The 23,210-nt window shown below is 29.7% G+C and overlaps 1 protein-coding gene across 2 annotated transcripts; it reads left to right on the forward strand.

Moving 5' to 3' along the window:
* Window positions 1-1,185: 1,185 nt before the first annotated feature.
* LOC113515615 (arylsulfatase J-like) lies at window positions 1,186-8,790 on the forward strand. 2 transcript variants are annotated; one of them, XM_026899876.3, is made up of 7 exons: window positions 1,186-1,748; window positions 1,980-2,139; window positions 3,010-3,236; window positions 3,922-4,027; window positions 4,426-4,578; window positions 5,360-6,016; window positions 6,358-8,790. In XM_026899876.3, the coding sequence occupies exons 1-7, from the start codon at window positions 1,614-1,616 to the stop codon at window positions 6,567-6,569; spliced, it is 1,650 nt and encodes a 549-aa protein (XP_026755677.3). In that variant the 5' UTR covers window positions 1,186-1,613; the 3' UTR covers window positions 6,570-8,790. The 2 variants fall into 2 exon arrangements, with proteins under 2 accessions (XP_026755677.3, XP_031768310.2); XM_031912450.2 differs by lacking the exons at window positions 1,186-1,748; window positions 1,980-2,139 and adding an exon at window positions 2,336-2,366.
* The last annotated feature ends 14,420 nt before the right edge of the window (window positions 8,791-23,210 follow it).

A 23,210-nucleotide genomic window follows, 5' to 3' on the forward strand; every position in this document is an offset into this window, starting at 1 on the left:
GGTTCTTCAAGCTGTGTGACACATTGCCATTGCCATTTCAGCTTGCTTATCCTTCGAGCTATGTCGGTGACTTTGGTTCTTTTGCGGATATCCACATATCGGATTTTATCACGCAGAGATTCCAAGTATAGCCCTCTCCATAACCTACTAAGTAATTTAAAGTTTTTACATATGAGCAACCGTGTAGGATCGTGTTTCGGTTCCATAAGTCATTACTGGCAACACACACTAGTTAAAATCTTCGTCTTCAAATTCTGAGGTATTTTGAATAAAAAGATGTGACGTAGTTTTTCCGAACGCTATTCAGCCGAGTTGGATTCGGCAGTTGACATCTCGGTCGGAGTTGGATTTACCTATACGAACAACTTGTCCCAGGTATACATACTCGTCGATAACTTCAAGCGTAGTGTTCGCAATCATAACTGGTATAGGTGTGACATGGATGTAAGTCATGATTTTAGTCTTGTCCATGCCATATTTACTTTAAGACTTACCCTTTGGAAAACACCATTGAGGTAACTGAGCATACTATTTAGATTCTCCAGGAATTCCGCCATGATTATTATGTCATCGGTAAATCAAAGGTGAGTGGTGTATTTGCCATTGATGTTTATATCATATCTTTTTTACTCCAAAAGTTTGAAAACATTTTCGAATGCAGCTGTGAAAAGTTTCGGGGATATGTCGTCACCCTGTTGTACACCTTTCTGCACTAGGATGGGTCTCGTACTCTGGTTCTGTACTCGGATAGACATCGTAGCCTTACAGTACATATACTTCGATACTTTGTTATAAACAACGTTATTTATAAGTGGTCATTAGTTTCTTTATTCTTGAAAATCACGTGTACAAAACGGGCGTGCAAAACGTTTGTTACGTACAAACTTTTCTATGGTAAACAAAGCGATAAAGAGTTTTTATCGGAATTTATATTGTGAACATTATCCTTTTTAAAAACAATATATTTTGTTCTTTATTAAATAAAATCTAAATCACATAAAAAAAAAAAGAATATAGGTACCTAATGAAGTAGGCGAAGAATGACTGATATCAAGTCAAAAGGTGAAGGTTGAAAACATACACCGGTACACCCCACTATTAGATACGCGTTTTGAATATTGTCATTTTGTAAGAAGGCATTAAACGTTTATGGTTTAATATTTATCAGTAGCAATATAGTATTCTTACCATATACAAGAGCAGTATGATAATAGTAACCTAACTCAGTTGTTTGCGTGTTGTTGTTATTTATATACATTACCACTTATTATCAAAACGTGTATGGTCAGTGGTACATATTGAAGAAATCAACTTATTACTTATTCAGTTTCAAAAAGTGAAATATAGGATAAATATAAATGCTTATTAAAAAAAGTTACTTTGAAAAATTTTTGCTTAGATAGTTCACGTTAAATATTAATTAAGACTAGTTTGTTATATTTTGTACACCGTGCCCAACTAATATAAATATAGAAACAATGACTATTTTAATGATTAATTAAGTGGTGTTTTCCCAATATATTAAGAAATTATTAAATCAGTTTAGATTTACAAATACACTATTTGTTTATTTTAATTTGTAATATTTAAATTTTACACTTATTAATTTTTCAATGTGTAAACAATTTATATTTCATTTAATAATGGGATTTGTTTGTACTCTATGCGTTGTAATTGTTCTTATAGTTTATTTGAATGCGGAAAAGGTGGATCGACCTAACATAGTTTTCATTATTGCCGATGATTTAGTAAGTTTTTCAAGTGTTTATTTTTATTTTTAAATTGTGCATCAAAGATTATGTATTATTATTATAATCAACATATATATATATATATATATATATATATATATATATATATATATATATTATAATAGGTTATTACATACTACTTACAGGCAATAATTTGAATTTGGTTTTATTCTATTATCTATATTTACATTGAAATGTTTTTAAAGTAGAAAATACGAATTGTTACAGGGTTGGAACGACGTTAGTTTCCATGGGTTGGACCAAATTCCCACTCCTAACATAGACTTGTTAGCATATTCGGGGGTTGCATTGGATCGCTATTACACACACTGCATATGTACACCTTCGCGGTCCGCGTTACTTACTGGGAAATATGCACATACGATAGGTACACGCTTGTTTTGTCTAATATTTAACCTAATAGGCGATTATTAATATAGGTCATATCAGCTTTTAACTATCCACTGTCGAACATAAGCCGCCCCTAGAGGGAATTTTACCTGTAGTTGTTACGTTTGGCAGGCGGATTGGTAACCGCAGTTAGACTTTGGAGATGTTTTAAGAGGAACGCCTGGGGAGGGAGTATAGGATACTAGAGGATAAATAAATTAAAATGTGAGTAATAATATTATTTGGTTTTTCACTTTTCAGTTAAAAACTATTCATCAGTAATAAAATTTTAATAAAATAGATAATATTTCATAAGGAAAATTAATATTGTATTACATTTACCTACTTATTATAATACTCATAATAATCTAGAATTGGCTGGGATAGGTTTTTTTTCATGAGAAGAAGACAAGCATCTAAGCTAAAAAAAATATTTTTGGTTTTTATTATGTAACACTGTTGTATTGGTCTTTGTTACTATAGTAGTACAGTAGTTCTTTCTAGTGTGATAGTAGTATGACAATTCGAGGAATGAAGAAATTATAAAAATACACTGCGTCACCATTCAGTCACGACTCGAGATAAAAATAGAAATAGATAAAATAAACAATTTTCTAATGATTTTCTAATGACCTCGCAAATGTAGTTTGAAAGATAGTTTACTGTCTCTGGCAAATAATTTGACGCGTTCCTCCATAATACAATTTCTAATATCTATAACAAAGTTTCATGAATTAGCCCTAGCTAGAGTCGAATACTCGTATGTAATTTTGTGGGACTTCGCAAAAATAAATTACCGTTCTTTTAGGAATTATTCTTTATTTATTCACTATTATATCTTTATATGACTTTAATTTTATATTTGTAGGAATGCAAGGCTATCCTTTAGTAAATAGTGAAGACAGGGGTATACCAAAAACGGAGAAAATAATGCCCCAATATTTCAAAGATCTAGGCTATGCGACACATTTAGTTGGCAAATGGCATGTTGGTATATCCCGAACGGAATTCTTACCAACTCTTCGTGGCTTTGACAGCCATTTTGGACATAGAGGTGGTTATATAGACTATTATGAATATACATTAGAAGAAGATGTAAGTAATTCCTATATTATTAGATATTGTTATATAATTTTTTTTGCAATTTATTTTATTTTTTTAATTAATTTTAAATAGGTGGATATTATTAATATGCTTGTATTTTTAACGTTATATTCTGAATTAGAATAACATAATATTTATGTTGCTCCATTTCAGAATTTTAAGTTTTTAAGAATTTTTATTGCGTACTATAACGTACATAAATTTTCTCATAATTGGTAATACTTTTTTTACGAAAAAAAATCCTTAATTATGGGAAAACTATTATAACAATATTATATATATTTGTTTTTGGCGATACTCTATCTAAATATTATTTTATGGAGATACTTTATCTATGCAATTAAAGAATTAAACATGCTTTGAACAAAATCATTCCAAATTTATTAAGAAGGGTACGCTTTTACAAATTGTATTAATTTTGTAATTTACCTTTAACACACAGACATCGTTATGTTGTATATGATGTACCTACCGATTCTATGCCGGATATCGGCTCAGCTGATGGTAAGGGGATGTTCTTTATAGACAGATAATGAAAGCACTAAATAGAAAAAAAAAACAATGTTTGATTAGATTTTGCATTTTGCATTTTGCTTTTTTTGAGGGTATTTTGTAGAATTGAGATATAAACAGTTTGTCCATTTGAATAAATTATTCAAATACAATTTATTTACAGTTAGATTCAAGTAAGGTATCTGGTATGTGTTTATACAGAAACTTAACTCCAGCATGGGACGTAGAGGGATATATCACAGACGTTTATACAGAGACCGCTAAAGCAAGTAAGATTTCGTAAGACATAATTTAGATAAATTTCTTTGTGTTTATACATGGATTAGATAATAAAGATTGCACGAGAATTTATTAAATTTTAACATTCATGATTACTTTTCTCTCTCTATTTCACATCTTTAAAAAATATTTCCACACATCCTGTTCACTTTAATTTCTGTCCCGTAGTTTAAGATATAGATATACCTTATTTAATTAAAATCGACATTGATATTAAAGCGTGAAAAGTAAAATAAAAGTACGATCACAGTTAAATTCTTATTTATTCAATTTTTTTTAATTAAATGCATAAATATAGGAGTGCAAGGTGGAATTATTTTTAATGCTAGAGAATTATTTCATGATGCTTGAGAAGACATTACAATTAAAAGATAATTATACTTTACAGTAATAGAGTCACATGATGAAACAAAGCCTCTTTACTTGATGGTGGCTCATAACGCTCCGCACTCCGGTAACGATGGCGCCCTGATGCAAGCGCCACCAGAGGATGTTAGGTCCATGCGCCACGTCGAGTTACCTGGACGAAGAATTTATGCAGGTATTAGCTGAATTTAATTAAAGTTTACGTTTAACTACGTACTCGTACTGTAGAAATGTATTTATTTATTCAGAGTGAAATCGAAATCGTTAGCCGAATATAAAATTAAGAAGCGCTGTATATGCTGTAAACTGGGATAATATTAGGACATGGCAAAACTCCCCTTTTGAGCAAGGCCAAAATTTAGCAGTGGACAGATAACGGTTGATATTATGACGAGGATGACGATAAGACATAAATTTTGTGAATTAAAAATTTGAAGACAACAGAAAAGTTTGAGTTTCACATACTAATTTTACACCTCTTGTTAGTATGGGAAGGGGTATCAATATACGTTGGTAGGGCACTAGCGATATAAAATAGGTGAGGATGAAAACAGGTCGGTTAGCCCATTGTGATAAATTCCGCAAGAATTAACGACAGTGGTTTTCAGGAAGAGCCATGTGAAAGTCGATCTGATAGTTATTAATGGGGCTATTAGACCCCATTTCCTAAACATTCCTCCTCAACTCCTCCCCTCCTCCCGTCAAACAGATTATCAGTCAATCTGCCTCGTATACGATATTGAATATCGATAGATAGTAATGTGTCTTCAAAGTGATAATATTCGTATTAAAATTGAGAAACTATGATAACTATTTCTTGTTCTTGGCACTGTATACAATACATACAACCTAAATTTCAATATTTATTACCAAGAATAAATTCTAGATTTTTAATTATTACAGTATCTATTTTTGTCTTTTATTATGATGTCCTAATTATTGAACATTATTTTTAGCGATGGTGAAGAAACTCGATGAAAGCGTGGGCGATATATTAGAAGCGCTCTTACTGAAAGGAATACTTGAGAAAACCATAATTATATTTGTAACAGACAACGGAGGTATGACATCATCATCGAGTTATGGATCTAATTTCCCTTTGAGAGGTATGAAAATGTCTCCGTTTGAAGGCGGAGTGAGGGGAGTAGGACTGTTATGGGCGCCGGGCTTACTTCCAGATTATCTGTGGAAAGGTTATATACATGTAGCTGATTGGTTACCAACTTTATTAAGTGCCGTTGGAGCAAAACTACCTGAAGGCATAGACGGCTTGGATCTTTGGAATCATATTAAATTAAATAAAACATCACCCAGAAACAATATTTTTGAAATCGATGATTACACAGGATATGCTTCTATTATATCTGGAGATTTCAAGTTGGTTACTGGTAATGTTACGATAAAATATAGCCATCACAAGGGTAGAGATTTAGTAGGTGTAATTGGAACAGAGCATTCATACGAAGATAATATTAGAAAAAGTAAAATGTATTCCGTTCTCGAGAAAATTGGTAGGCCATTTAATATTACCAATATTTCTTTGAAAACCAACAGCAAAATAAATTGCAAAGGAAAAGATAATGAAGATAATGATCTGTGTTATCCTCATAATGGTAAGTTTTGTTCAGAGAATTTATTTTTTGGTATTAAATAACGGAAGAAGCCTACGTCATATCTAATGGAAAATAATAATGATGGACTAATGTCCACATGAGACATGTGTAATAGGATATACAGAATTGTCGCTGTGATATGTTTATATTTCTTGTGATCCGTAAGATACATAGACTATTTACATACACAAAAAATTTTAAGAATTTTTTATTTTTCAACCAAGCCAATCAAATTAATTATGAGCAACATTGAATTTAATTCTGTGTGTTGAATAATTTAATTCTGTATAAGATCAAAGACAACAATTTATTGCTCACTAAAACAAATCCATTTTTTGCAGATAAATTATGTTTGTTTAACATTAAAGAAGATCCATGTGAAAAAATAGATCTTGCAGAAGTTTATCCTGACTTAGTTATTAAACTGGAGAAGGATTTGAAAATGGAAATGACTAGATTGATACCTCGATATCCGATACCCGTATTTAGAGATACACGTTCAGCACCGAGATTGTTTAATTATACTTGGGCTCCATTTGCTGATAGTCTTTGAATGTAATAATTTGACATAGAATCAATTGATCGTAAGAAACAAGTCTGTCCTTTTACTTGTTACATTTTACGACTAAACTAATAAGTTTACCTGTATAATGTAATGAAATTTTGTTCAAATTAAATTGATCGCCGCAGAGAGATGGTTTTTTTTGAGAAGTACTTGGATGAACAGTGACGTCAAAAAAACTATGCGAATGGATTATTGATTAGTATTTTTAAAATATTGTCTTAAATATCTTCTGATAATAGTAAAACTATTAATAAACTGAATAGTGGAACCTAAGAGTAGAACTAATAGTAGATAGTACTATTAATAAACTATATTTGTAACCACTCTTCTAAAAAAAATAATTACACCTATATTTTCACGTAGGTACTGTGTTGTATTTTTCTTTGATAGTGCTTTATTAAAAAGCGAAAAATGTATAAAAATACGAGACAAATATCAATATCTATATAATGTAATGTATAACTTTTTATAATGACTGTTTGTACCAAAATAAAAATAAAAAAAGAAATAAAAATATCTTTTATAAATAAATATTAATTATATATTTGTAGAATATTAAATTATAAATAGAGATCACAGGAATTGTAGGCTATATATAATTTTCATTTATATCTACTATAATTTTAAGATACTTATTTTAAAAATCTTATAACACCTGCATTTGCGGGTTCTATACAATTAATTATGTATCTATTTACTTCAATGTGCTTGTATATTTCTTTACAAAATATCACAAAATTCAGGCAACTGTATCTAAAATTAAAAGCTTTACTTAGTTTATATAGTAATATTTTAACTTTAGCTAATAATTTACTCATCTGCAGCTAAACTGTAAAACATGTTAAAGTAGATACTTAGCAGGTAGATGCTTACTTACCTACTCAGATCGATTTATCTATGCATCAGTATTTTAGATATCTGTATTCATAGATTAAGTATAATACCTGTTCTGTATCTGTCTTTATGTACAAATATAAGAGCATCAACTATGTACTGATAAAGTGACAGTGATATATCATCTTCAACGTCATTTAAAATCTTATTTCGTTCGTTTCTTCAGTTGTTTGGTATACTTATTGATACCTCTGTTTAGATTTTTATAACAATTAAGATGTAATATATTTTATATATCCTATAAATAGGAACTTCGGTAATAACAATCGATACCCATAACTGGCCATTTACTATTCGAGTCAAAGTAAATCATGCAAGTAGGCTTCTATGGCTATAATTCTTTCTAGTTTATTATCATTTAAAGAGTCCTAGAGATTACCTTACGTACATAAAAACAAACAAATTTTCCCTCTATAGAGGTCATATACGTGTTATCTAAGGTTTATAGTTAGATTTCAAACTGTGTAAATTATTTTAAGTATTAGTTAGAAGGTTCATTAACCTTCTTACGTACCTAGTAAATAAATTACGATACTGTGTAATCAAAGATCATTTTGGTATTAATTTACATTTTGCTCTATGTTATTACGATTGAACATACTCGTATTTAGTTACAGTTTGGAGGAGGTTGAAAGACTGAAAATTCAATAACTCCTAGACATTCCAATTTGAAATGAGGTACTATTGATCCAGACTTACATATTAGGTTTTAACGTGCTAAATACGTCTACTATTATACTACATAATAATACATATTTTACTATCAGATTTTATTAATTTTATTCGAATTTGGTACAGACTATGCACTTAAGGTTTTTTTTTTTAATTTATGTGTGCATACCTCATTTTAATATGACTTATGACAGTTATTACGACTTAAAAATTTTAATTCTTTTAGAAAATGTGTGAGTTTATAAACGTATAAATTTACATTAACGTAACATTGAAATGTTTATTTATTTATTATTATAATGCATTCATGTACATACATAAGATAGGGTTGCTACATTTTTTCTAACTGGTTTGGATGTAGTAAAATTATATTGATAGGTAGCTAATATACATGAATTTAGATGTCAGATTATATTTAATTATTTTACATATAATTGCTTGTTTTTAAATCGATTTGTCTTGCATATTAATCATATAAAAATGAATTGAAGTCAGTCTGGGTATTTAGGTAAATATTTACGTCAATCTGATTAATTATTTGCAATATTTATACTACGAGTATATATATTTTTATTATTTACTATGAAGTAGTATTATTGTATTACCTACTATTACGAAAAATGTCAACAATTATACGTGTCTCTTGATAAAATGTGGTAAATATCACTTTTTTAATGTCATTGTTTATAATTTTTTATCAACCTTACATTACTTATGCCAAAGCATTAAAAACAGCGGACGATAACCGCCTCATAAAGCAATTTCCTGTATTAAATTCTTTAAAATTCAATTAAGTTATATTTAATTTTTTTATTTGTTTAATATTCAGTATTTAACAATGACACCATATTTTAATTCTGTTTTAGTTCGTGAGATTATTGTAAGTATTTATGATAGACGCCTACCTTCCACATTAATAATAACTTTAATAAAATTTGGCATACTAGCCTAGTGCTTTGTTTTGTTTCCATCTCTAATAATTAAGTTATTATGCTTCTTGTGTGTAATTTTTTTTTTATTTATTTCTAATCGAAGCGCAATTCCAGTTTGTTACTTTAAGCCAGAATTAGTATACACTGTATAGTGTAGTTTAATAGTTAATATTTAATATAAGAGTGAACGGTTTCTTTTTAATAAAACAGCAACTGACTGCTTTGTTTCACTGACGTTGCACTACCGATGAATTAGATTGGCAAAAAAATACCTAAAAGATATTCAATTATAATTAATCGCTTTGACTTAATTGTAAGGGAAAAAAAGTTGTTACGTGATATTTGTTTTGAACATGCAGGTAGGTAAAATAGAACCGTTCGATTTACATTTCAAATAATGGAGTACATACGTGTGACGTGTCAAACAGATTTTACTGTGTAACAAAATTAAAGAAAATCTGAAAGAGTGACTTATATAACATTAGTCAGAGAACCCACCTACAATCTTATGTGTAATTTGTGTGCACCGGCCAGCCCTGAAGATAGAATTTTACCGAATTGGAAAAAATATACCATAACCATAACGTTCACTGATAGCAGAGAGACATTATTTTAGTAGAGGTGGCAATCAATAGGCAAATCATTGTACGAATATTTGCAGAATTCAAAACATCTAGCGAGGATCTGTAATTTCGGGGATAATACCTGTAGTCAACGAAAACTTTTTATATTCTGGTTCGACGATAGAGCTTATAGGTTATATTTTAGGAAACGCATATATTAATTAAATTAATGAAAATAAATTAAAATTATACGTAATAAAAAATGGTAATCCACTACTAAGGAGGTGCAGGATTCGTCGATTCAATATTAACCAGATAGGTATTAATAGTATTTGTGAAAGAGATGATAGCGAGTTTCGTACTAATTTTGTAAATCATTTAAAAAAGGATTACGCACAAGTATTTACAGCCTTTTACTTAGAGGCGCATGTTAAAAAAAAAAAACAATTCGATTATCGTTAACAGATACGGAACTGGTGTACATACGCACGCGATCAGAACCGCTCGCGTTATAGAGCGCGAGCTGCACCGACTGCAAAAGAAGGGTTCCATATGTCCCATCGATCATTCCGATTATGGAATACCTATTGTATTTAAACCATTAGGTGAAATTTGTATTTGTAGTGATTACAAAAAGACCATAAATTGTAAACTAAAAAGAGATAACTATCCGCTGTCTCGGATAATAGAATTATTTGAATGTATGTTTATTTACAATTGTATTTCGACATACACCTTATAGTTTAAGTTGCATATCTGAAAAAATGGTAAAAACCATGGAGGAGACCCTACTCGGCTTCCCGAATATAGTAGTGTTTTTAGATGACATCTGTTAGTCTGGTAGTTATATGTATATGTTAGGTTAACTAAAATAGGATTCACTATTAAAATTAATAAATGTTCATTTTAAAAAGTAGTATATCGTACTTAGGTTTTGTAACAGATAAAAACGGGTTACATCCAGATATGTCAAAAGGTGACACCATATTGAAAGCACCACGGTCTAATCTAATAATTTTAAGAGATATTTTAGGACTAATTATTTATTATGGAAAATTTATTCCGAATTTGAGTTTCTTTCCTTTGTACCTCCACCCTTTGTACCAATTATTGAAAACAGATTCATTATGGGATTGAAATAAAAGTTTTGACCGAATGATATCGTTGTAGATTGTAAAACGGTAAACCTTATTAAAGTAAAACGAATTAAACTCTACAAACATGTTGATTCATTATACATATAAAAGATTACATAATAGTATTTGTATACGTTGTATGTATTTATCAACTCTAAAATAATTTACCTTATCAATGCAACGAACATTTGATATGGTGAGTGCAATGTTGATGTTATCTAGTATCATAAAATTCGAATATTTGTCGTGGTAGCTAATAAATAATGAAGCAAAATTTTACTAATGTAACTAGACGATCACTGTACTCGTACATGGAAGATGTTCAAGAAAAAATAATATGAGGGGTCTCTGTCAATCTGTTGAATAAAATATCAAATAGGTATCGCTATACTCAAAATTATATTCGTATTTGATATGATTTGCCATAAAAATATCTATTTAGTATTTTCACGTTAAACCTTCTGCAGTAATTCACTAAAATTATTTTAATTTATTTCAGATTTTGTAAGATGTTTTGATATTCATAGATAACAAGTATATATTTTTTTGCGGACATAACCGCAAAAAAAAAAACAGAGAATTGAGTCGAGAAATTTCGTACTAATAATCAATAAGATGTTTCATAGACACATAAGGTTGAAAATATTTGAATTTAAAAAGCGAAACCACATAAGCTTGGCTACGTAACAAACAGTTTTTTGCGCTGCAGAGAAAAAGGTGACAAAAAAATATTTACGTATTAATTAGTATTTATCCTTGCATAATCAAACATATGTGTAAATATGTATATACAAATACTTATCAAAATATATATTTCAATTTCGTGTTTAAGATTATATTTTAGGTAGGAAGGTATATGAAGTTGATGTCATTATTTTGTCCTTATCCTCATAAAAATTTATAGGAAGTTATGCGTACATTATTTAAGCACTTAAGCGGAAATAGTTTGTAATAACATCGTAAGTTTAGATCACAAGATGTGCGTCATAAACGATACGTTAGTGATTTATTTTGAAATATAGTATATTACATATATATTTTTTTTGTCTTAAACTATTTTTATTTTATTGATACTATTAGAAAAACACTTGTATTTTTCCACAACAAGGTAAAGTTAACTTTGAAAATTTATGTATTTATAATAATGTTATTATGAATTACAAAGTTCCGCCAAGTGCAAATAATCACAACTATTAATGTTTTCATTTATAAAAAAAAAAAAAGATTTTTTTTCAAAATTCAAAATATATAATAAACACATTAATAAAAAATTGGATACGCGATTTATATTGCAGATATGTTGTTTTCAATCTTCATTCATATTATTATCAGACTAGATTAGAGAGCTCATTGATTGCTTCTAATGAGTCACACGAAATTATTATTAAACTACATAGAAGAGACTGCCTACGCTATTATAACAGGCTTTAGTAGGGCAGACTTCTCTCTTCTTAATGTCAGAGTTGACAAGATAAAAGACTTCTTTAATAATTTTTACTAATAAATTCAAGCTTCAAAAGTATTAAATTATCCTATATTTTTTTTTTATAGTGTAACCCGTGAATTTTTAATTTTGAATTTATATAGAGATATTATTTAGTGTTATTTTGGAATAAGAACCATAGTTTCGCCATAATTTTGTCAAATGCATTCAGCCCCTTAAGCACGATTGAGAAACATTCCAACATCTTTCCAGTCTTTTACATTCATAATATTACTAGGAAGTGGAATTTAATATTTTAGTTTTATTTGTGGAATGTTATAACAGAAATTAAAAATAACTGGCCCGGAAAATTTACATAAACACTTGTGACCCATATGTCGCTTTTGTATGTAATTTTTAAATAGACATTGTTCCTGTTCAGTATTTAACCTTCTCATGGCATCGTGTCTGTAGGAATGTAAGGAAGGACCAACAAACAGTCCCTCATTCGCTCTTATTACATCGTTATTGTTCTCGAATACTTGTAGCAAACACAATTAGGCACAGGTTCGTTTGTTAACTGCTAACGAAAATTGAGGAAAACAATTTCATTTTATATAAGTATTCTTAGCGTTTCTATCACTTTTTAAATAGATTGTATTTAATCATTCCAAAGTATTGACTTATGTAAAATAGATTATATTATGATCAGCTTTTATTTATTCTACAAAAATTATATTCTTTATGTGGTGCAGTTAAGAGTAAATAAGTAAAAAAATTACCTCGATAATGTAGCAGTTTAACATACTGTCTCATTTTCAATTACAGTTTCGAGACTCCTACAATACAATTTTTTTTATTTATGAGTACATTTGTATTTTTCTAATTGAACTGTCAAATCTTAAAATCATTAAACGAAATTTCTAATGTAAGTAGTATATTCATTTATTTTAACATTTATTATATAAGTAGGTAGGTATTATATGTATTTATATTGTATGTATTTATGTAATATTATATTATATATTTTATTTAACTGTATATTTGTTTGTTTTAATAGTTGTAGCACTTCAGCTACCCGCTAACAACATGCATTTCTAACTGCATTGGGTTGACTGGAAGAGATCTCTGTCAGAGATAAGTTTACCCTTGCTCACAACATTTATAAATAGATTATTTTATATGTAACTTACAAGTACAATAAAGAATATAATAATACATTTGTTTGTATTGGTTTGGGTGTTTTCTATGTATAATATGTATGTATGTATGTATTAAAGAAAAGTGTTAGTATATAATATATAACCAAGGAGATTGAAAAAATGAAAATTTCGACTTCGATATAGAATTGTGGAATAAATCGTAAAATACCATAAAAATTATACAAAATCCAACAATGAGAACAAAGATGAAATAAAATAATCTTAATTTATCACTCATGAGGTAGATTACAATGTTTTCTCTATAAATAATAAAATTGTCTTTAAATCTTAGATTACAATTAATGAATTCTCCAATCACGCTACGTGTTAGTGCTTGTAAGAACTTGGATTAGTCTGGATTCTAACCTAGGTTGAATCCTTTTTCCTTACTTTTCCTTTATCTGGAGAGATACAGAAGATTATTCTACTTAATTTAAATAGTCATTTAAAATGTTTTATTTACTCATTGATATTGATACCTTAGTAGTAATACTATTAGATTGGAATGTGAGAGGCTTTTTAATATAATTATATAATTTAATATAATTATATAATTTATTAAAATTAATATATTAATTAATTAATATATATAATTTATAAATTTAATAGTATAATAGCTTTTACCCGTAACTTCGTCTGCGTAACTGGGATATTTTTATTAACCAGGATAAAAAGTAGGCTATATCCATCTTCATCCTACTCGTATGTAACAGGAGTATACCAAATGTTATAATGATTAGTTATATCGTTAAGGCGCTATAATGTAACAAACAAACAAACTCACTTTTACACTTATAATATCAGTAAGGTTTATATTTTTAGCTATGCACATTTTTATGTAAAAGTAGATTTTTGATTTGGTCAGTAAGTCCTAAACTAACAGAATAAACTACAAAATAAGGGATGAGTAAAAATTTATTCAACCCAAAGTCATTTTGTGAGAGCTCGTAAACGAGAATAGGGGTATAGGCCGTCACGAATGTTTGTTGATACTTCAACAATTCGCTTTGAAACAGTGTTAATTACTGACCCCTCAATTGTTATATATTTGTGCCTATTTATAATTTAAGTTTTATAATTATTAAACTAATAGAAATTAGGATGTAAAATAAAGATGTGACCATTTATCAATAGGTAACTAAGAAACAAGCTTTCTTGATAGACCTTTTAGTTTAATTTACGTAAATATTTTTTCAAACTTTTGGATTTCACATGGGATATTATTAAAAATACAATTAAGATATTTTTTAAACTTCACTTGCAGCACGCAAACTATAAAGAACAAACTTTAATAAAATATCGTACAATAATAAATTAAAATTTGGCTCAATAAATAGAATGTATTTTACTGTTAAATTGTTATTGTCGTAGCCGGAAAAAAAGCAATTGACGGTTGAATAACACTGGAATGGAACGAATGACTAATTTCGTGTATTAAGCTTGCCCAGACAATAGATATTCACGGACTGGAATATTTTTGACAAGAAATGCGCGGACAGCTTTTAAAATAAAAATTATCATAGGTATATAAACACAAAATTTAACAATTTATATCTTTGTACTTATGAATCTAAGTCTTAGATTATAATATTTTGTCACTAAAAACACTTAAAAAGAATATAAATTGTATTTTTGTCTGTTTACTTTCTTATTGATAATGTTTAATAGAAAATGGTCTAGCAATTATACATTAGTGTTGTATTAAAAATTGTTGGTGTGAGAAATGTGAATAGAATTTGTCATTTAACGTATAAGTTTTTTCATCAATTATATACAGTGAGTGTAAAAAGTATTCGTACACCTAGGGTTATAATAAAAAAAATACGAATTTGATAGACTTTCCTCTATTTATTTAATTTAAATCAATACTGTTAAATAGTTTAACATTCCCGCACTTTGTTTATGAAAATTTTTGTTTTTAAAAAAAAATATTATACAACATAAAAATATTTTTACGTTAACTAAGTAAATAATGACAAACAAAAAGTATTCGTACATTCATTCTTTTTTAAATGAAATTCTGTATAAATCATTTATTCAATCGAATTTTTCATATGCCTACAATGCCAAGGTCATTTTTAATACGTAGGTATAAATATTAGACGTTTTAGTTGCACTCGTGACAAGTATAGACGTGTTTAGTTACAAAAATGGGTCGTAAAGCAAAAGAAACGAGTGAAGAGGAGAGAAAAATAATTATTAATTTGCATAATCAATGCAAATCATTATGTGAAATTGCAAAATTTGTCAATAGACCACGTTCAACCGTACAGACTGTAATTGATCGGTTTTCTATTACTAAAACACTAAAAAACGAACCCAGAGGTGGGGCGTCCATCAAAAATCACGCCTCGATTGGATTGGAAAATTTTAAATTGTGTAAAAAAAATCCAAAAATTAGTGCCCCTCGAGTGTTACAAGAAATTAATAATATCAATGATTGCCATATTTCTGTCAGTATCGTTCGGAACGTATTACGTAGTAACGATTATCATGGAAGAACTGCGCGTAAAAAGTATTGGGTAAATGATATTGATAGAAAAAAAGATTAGAATTCGCAAAAAAATATATTAATGAAAAAAATCATTTTTGGCAAACTGTTATTTACTCAGATGAATCGAAATATAATATTTTCAAATCGGATGGACATCATATGGTATGGAGAAAACCTAATATGGAATATAAGAAAGAAAATTTATGTCCAACGGTAAAACACGGTGGTGGGTCAGTTTTTGTATGAGGTTGCATGAGTGCTTTTGGGGTGGGAAAACTTGTATTTATTGATGGAATTAGGGATCACAAAACGTATATTAATATTTTAAAAGAGAATCTTCTCTCTAGTGCAGCTCAAATGGGTTTTAACAATAATTGGATATTTTTACAAGATAATGACCCTAAACATAAAGCATGGAATACTAAAGCATGGATCCTGTTTAACGCTCTAAAATACCTAGAGATTCCTCCTCAATAACCTGATATTAATATTATAGAGCATGTGTGGGATTATCTCGATAATAAAATTCGAAATCGACCAATTTCGAGTAAAGAAACACTAAAAATTGCGCTTCGCGAAGAATGGGCATTGATACCGTCTTCTTATATTTTCAAACTAGTTGATTCGATGCCGCAGAGACTCCAAGCTATCATCAATGCTAACGGTGGTCCAACAAAGTATTAATATTTTTTTAATATTCATTTACTTACAAATTTTATAAGTGTACGAATACTTTTTGTTTGTCATTATTTACTAAGTTCACGTAAAAATATTTTTATATTGTATAATTTTTTTTTATTTAAAAACAAAAATTATCATAAACAAAGTGCGGGAATGTTAAAATATTTAATAGTATTGATTTAAATTAAATAAATAGAGGAAAGTCTATCAAATTCGTATTTTTTTTATTACAACCCTAGGTGTACGAATACTTTCTACACTCACTGTATATACTTGCGGAGATAATGAGAGATAATGTATTTCATGTATACAACTATTAAACAAAATAAATAATAGAATCTAACTACATAAAATAAAATACCACATTCTGCACCTATATCCAGTTAACTAAGGCAGGAATTACAGCGATAATTAAAGAGATAGCGCAAGTGTATCTGGCAAGTGACAAGTGACAGTTACACGGTACCGCATATTACCGCGCGATTGAATTAAAGCTATCAATCAACGCTCGTAAATGCTTTATAAGGTACACAACTAATTCACAAACTATGCTTACATCTATTGACTAATTTAATGGATAAGCACTTACACACTGACATCGTATTATGTGCTAAATTTATTTGTACCAAATTTACGCTTAATAGGAGAGGGAGACTTTGTACAAAGGTCGATTGCTTGGATACCTCTGTTCTATTCGCGTTTCTACCGTGAAGCAGTTGTGTTTACATGGCTGTGTTTCGGTTTGAAGGGTGGGATATGGCATGAATTTCCAGAGTACAGAGGAATAACATCAGAGTCCTCAGGAATGGCAACGCATGGGGGGTATCATGGGCGAAACAGCATAATTTGCTATGTCCATGGTACTGCTCATGTCTATAGGCGACGGTTACCACTTTCCATCATGTAGGCCGTCAGTTTGTTTGCCATTCTGTTATATAAAAAAAATTAATAAGAGGTAGATGTGTGTGCAAGTATAGGTAAGTTTTTAGATGATGAAAATGGAATGGTAATGCTGTTTGTGCTATCGATGGTGGTGTATAAACAGAGATAACTGGTGAGGATTGGTTAGTTAGCACATTGTGATGAATTCATCAAGAATTAGCCACGATGATTTCCAGGGAGCACTTCGAGGAGGTCGATCTGACAGAGATTGCTAGCAATGAGGCCCCTATACTCCATTACTAACAATTCCTTATTCCATTGCAGTTATATGTAAGTTAAATATATCGGAGGAAAAAATAAGTTAGAATATTTTCTAATTGTTCGTTTACAACAAAAAGAAATTGTAAGAAGCAACTATAGAAAAAAAATATACTGGTGTATTTTAAGATTGTATACAGAATACATAAAAGAGAATTTAAAATTAAACACTTATCAAAAGGCAGGCTAGGATGGTTGTAACATCCTGTTTGATGTCTGGTTATCTTTATATTTATGAAATCATTTTGTATGTTTTTTTTTAATTTATATTGGGAAAAGGAAGAGAATAAAATAATATATTATAATTTATTTTATTTAACATTATTATTTATAATAACGTTCAACATCGTGTATATTTCATAACTACTATTTAGGCCATTGCTTTTTTTATGAAGTGTCTAGTTTGTTCCCTTAAAATACAAACATTAATTGCCAGAGTTTTATCAATCTTAAACATACGAGTCCATACAGATGTATCAATATCGAGTTTTGTACTATAATAAGGTTAATTCTAGTTGCTACCCTTATTCTATAAAAAATATTGGCATTTATTTTTACGAGCAATTTCCGTTACATGCCGTAGATTATTTTAAAAGTTAATCTACACCATTTCGCTACATTTTATTGAAAATAAAAAAAAATATATATATAAACCTACCATCTCATTATGTATTCTGCTGAGGGAGCTAACGGAAGGGTCGCCGTGGAGGATTAGGAAAAGGGCGTCTGCGCATTTTGAATAATTAATTTAACGACAAAATAATTATTCCTTAGGTTTCTTGAGAAAATATTCTCGTATTGGATTTGGACTTAAGAATTTTCGAAGCAAATACCTACTTTCACATTAAAATTATGTAGGTACTACTACTATGAATATATTACCTATATTGACATTTGTCACTTATTCCGTGAGTTTCATGAAAAAATATTTGACTAGAGAATTTTTAAGCAAATCTCCACTTAAAATTTTAAAAGGAAATGTAGTATTATACAACAATAACATTATATACAGGGTATATAGTGCCCACATTCACATTTGTGTGGACATTTCAAAACGAAGTGCTGATAAGAATTGTGATGGAATTCGAAAGCAAACTTGGGCGAATTTCGAGTAGGTTTTACTTTATATTCGTTCATCTATATTCCGGCCGGCGTTTCAAAGAGCAGCTGCTGTTTTGAATGCCTTATCTAAATCTCGACAGCTGTTTTAAAGACGGTCAAGACGAGTATAAAAAATAAATTAAACGCAGATCTATACTAGTGATGATGTCAAATGCACAAGGGTTAAATAAAATGTATTTTATAACTTTGCCAAGCGTATTATAAATTTGTATAACTGCTTGGTTGTGCCTTAAAAATGCGTTGAGCAAAGTTGTTAAAATGTGGAGACTGTTTGCATTATACCGTGTGCGTTCGCACCCTGTTTGAGTTTCCATAAAGTTTTTATTGACGTCGCTACGTTCAGGAGCGAGTTTGCACTGTTCTATTTATAATAAACAAAAACATATAATGTGTTAACTTAAATTAATACTAAATATACATTTTAAAAGTACGCAATTGTCTCTTTGCATTTATATCTACTAACCTAGTAATTTTAGGATAATTCAGGTATTTTTTATCTTCACACGTTTAGTAACAGGAATGTAATGATATTGTTTATAAGTACATGAAATTTGGGAAACATTTTCTATGAATTGTGTTTCTAAACAACGTAAAGTGCAATTTAACTGTGCAAACGAGAAGAATAAAAACTTTCCAGGTGAAAATTTAATTAAAAGTTACTGTAGAGTTTCAAAATTTCACTCTAGAGAAGTTTGTATATTAATTACAATGATTAACCATAGATGAATAATAATTAAATACTAAAAATAACACACTTCTAATCAATTAAACTTGCAAATGTAAACTATTAAATATCCTAAAGTGTAGAATAAAATACTTCACAAATTATATAAGGTATAAAATTAAACTGAAAAAAATAGGTTTTTTTGAAGGAATGAAGATGGAACGCTATAAACATCTATGCTTATAGTATACAATGAAAAGGCATTAGTGAAGATTGAAACTAGAGATTTGACAAGAAATTCGTATTCGTACGTGAAGGTATGTATCCGTAGTAAGTTTTTTTATGCAACTTATAACGACAAACTGACGGTCCACCTGATGGAGTAACCGTCGCCTATAGACCTGATCAGTACCATGGACATAACAGAGTATACTGTTTTGCCCATGATACTCCCCACGTGTTGCTATTCCTGAGGACTCAGTTGTATTCCTCTGTATTCTGTAAATTCACTGCCATCCCCCACCCTTCAAACCGAAATACAACTGCTATACGGTAGAAACATGAATGGGACAGAGGTGCCCAAGCAAACGACTTTTGTACAAAGTCTCCCTCTGATTAGGTAAGGAGAAATATTTATATTGATTTTGAGACTGATTGACGGATTTACTATACTACGTATATGAAATTTTAAACACATGAGTAAGTAAAGATTTTGTAGTGTGATATAAATTCCATTTAAAATAGTTTATATGTCTTGACATCACATATTTGGCATATTTTTTATTATGAGTTATTAATATAATACCTATTTTAAAACATTTTTACAACGAGATAAAAACTTAAATCTTTATCATAATAAAGACTTAAGTTTTGATGCATATGCTATTAAAAATAAGCATATTAAAATTAAAGTCATCAAAATTAGAAGACCGACATCAATTGAGTAAAAAACTAGAGGATGTGGTAGAGGTCCGTATGTGTGAGTTTTTAGTGACCCAGTACATTACTAGACACTAATAAACCTATGAGTTAAACCAGTTCGCCTATGATGACGAATAGAAAAGCAATTGGTTAGTTGACTACAATTATTTTGTTTAATTTCGTTACCATTAGTATGTGTACGATTAAGAAATTTAATAATTTTTTTAAAATAATTTTTTAATTATCATATTACAGAGTATTGTAATTATATAAAATGTACCATTTTATAAATTTATGCTTGAATGATGAAATAATGTAGACGAAACAAAGTAAATAGTTCAAGTTGTGTTTGTTTACGATATTTGTTCATAGATAAACGTGTGACTATTTGTCGCTTTTCGGGGACGACGGTTTATACTGACGGTTGAGGTTGACCTTTCAGGTCGGCTTTGTCGAGCACGACACGGGCCGCACATCGCGTTTGATTGATAACCGCTGTCCGCTGACTCACTGCTGACAGTGCGTCTCCATTACTACGACAGTAATACCTAGTTTAGTGACATTTTTTTATACTACTATTAAATTTTAAATTTCGAACAGCAATGCCGATTAGATAAAGCAAAAGATAAAGCCTCACGAACTAAAACAAAATTCGAATCTGACATTTTTATCAAATTCTCTAAGACCCAAAATAGATCTTAAATAAAGTAATCGTGTAACTGAATATAACATAGAAAAGTATTTAAACTGTTTAACGTATTCAATGATATAACGCACATATTATCCACATAGTTTGAAACAATTAATTAGGATTTAGATAGATAAACTCAAGAATTTTCTCTGAAGGGACAAGTTTGTTTTTAGTAATATAAACTAGCGACAGCATTACTAGTAATATATCCTGTCAAATCGACTTTCTTGTGTTCTCCTTTGAAACCATTACGTTTTATTTCTGGTTGTCATAATAGGCTAAATGTCTGAATTTCATTTTCACATATCATTCCTCTTTAGAGCTTCATTAGCGTAAATTAAGAGTACAAGAGGAGTACTTGTATTTATTAGGACTATATTCGCATCAATATTTCCCTACTCTTTTGTAGATATATTAAATCTTAAGTGGGCTAATCTAGTTAATAAATTAATAACCATATGATTAGTTAGTTACTTATTTATTTACACAACGTATAGAGATAGGGAGTGAGTTTCAAAAATAAACTATTTGTACAGAAAAGGATTTAGAGTAGAAAAAGGAAAAATGGGCGGAAAATTTGAGAGGTTGTTAGTACTACGTAAAGAATTGCTCTCGTCAAAAAGTATACAACATTCGTTTTAAAAATAGGGTGTAGCTGATTTAAAAAGAATTAAATAAAGGAGGAAAACGATGTACCAGTTGCGACGAAGACAGATAGAGAGCTAGCTACTTGAGCTGTGTACGATATTGGAATATATAACCATATATTTGCGAAGCTCAAATATGAACCGTATGCATAAAATATAATGGCGTTCAAGCTTATTTAATTGTTCTTTAGTTACATTTAAATAGATGTAGCCAGCGTAATCAACGATGGAGAGGAGCTCATATATTGAGCAATTTTGGTGTCAATAGAAAGAATTTTACAGAACCTGTAAAGGCATCCAATTGCCGAAACATTCTCCTGCTAACCTCAGTAATAACCAGAATAGTGTCCTATTAAAATAATTGTCAAGATTTTGATGCTGTAGTTTAACTTGACTCTATTGAAGACTGCAGAAGGAGCGTTATTCAAAGACATTATAGAGATGTAACTAGAGCTATCTATGATTATAACCTTGGTTATGGTCGGATTTACATAAGGTTTGAGACAAATATACGTTCAAGATCTTCGTTTAATGGAAATATCAGCAAGAGAAGCATGGCAGTAGATTTGGAGGTCATCTGCATAAAGATAATAGGAAGATAGAATGAACCACCGCTTTCTGTTTCGTGGGTGCCGTAAGAGACGACTTAGAGAATTTAATAGTCAAGGGATAGGCAGCTTTGTCCTTTTTAAAACATTATCAAATCCTGACTGCAATTGCCAACGCGTGTGCCAAACGCAGCAACAATTGGCTACACCTCCTTTACGAAGGAGGCATATGTTAATAATAATGCGTAATCCGTAAATTATTGTTTAGTAACTATTTTAATGATTACTTGAGCTCCTGCACTATTCTATAATTTTATTCTGTAACAATTTTCTGGGAAAGATATGAAGATATATATGAAGATGTCAATATGGTCTATCTGTATACTAAATTTTGTTAAGACCTGTTTCGCTGTTCAGTTACAAATATCCAATTATCTTGATAAATTTTAACATATTATATATTATAACATATATTTAGGATTGTTATATATATAATATTTAATTCAAAATTGTCACGTTATATAAATCAATTATTATGGATAGCACGCCTGGCATGCACTGCGGCCTTTACCAAATGGGTCATCGAGTATCAAGTAACAGACAGATTGATTGATGGAAGGCCTGGCCGGTGAACCCACAGCTGACTCATGGAAAGAGATTACCATGCCTCCACGGTCTATTAAGGGAGGTCTGACCTTAGCTTAAACAAGTGAGATTGATTTTACCGGGACTTTTAGAGTATTACGCTTGATTGCGTATAATCTGTGTAATAAAAATACTTACACAGTTTTTAGTTGTATTTTATTTATGATTTTAGAAGTCCAACATAAATATAAATA

The sequence above is a fragment of the Galleria mellonella genome, unplaced genomic scaffold (assembly GCF_026898425.1).
Source record: "Galleria mellonella isolate WM207_F2 unplaced genomic scaffold, CSIRO_AGI_GalMel_v1 utg173, whole genome shotgun sequence".
Classification (NCBI taxonomy): domain Eukaryota; kingdom Metazoa; phylum Arthropoda; class Insecta; order Lepidoptera; family Pyralidae; genus Galleria; species Galleria mellonella.

What these genes read in the sequence shown, in the direction of transcription:
- LOC113515615 (XM_026899876.3), top strand. Translation starts at nt 1,614, where the DNA reads ATGTGTAAACAATTTATATTTCATTTAATAATGGGATTTGTTTGTACT. An exon ending in TCATTATTGCCGATGATTTA is followed by an intron (nt 1,749 to 1,979) that starts GTAAGTTTTTCA and finishes GAATTGTTACAG; the next exon opens with GGTTGGAACGACGTTAGTTT. An exon ending in TCTGTGTTATCCTCATAATG is followed by an intron (nt 6,017 to 6,357) that starts GTAAGTTTTGTT and finishes CATTTTTTGCAG; the next exon opens with ATAAATTATGTTTGTTTAAC.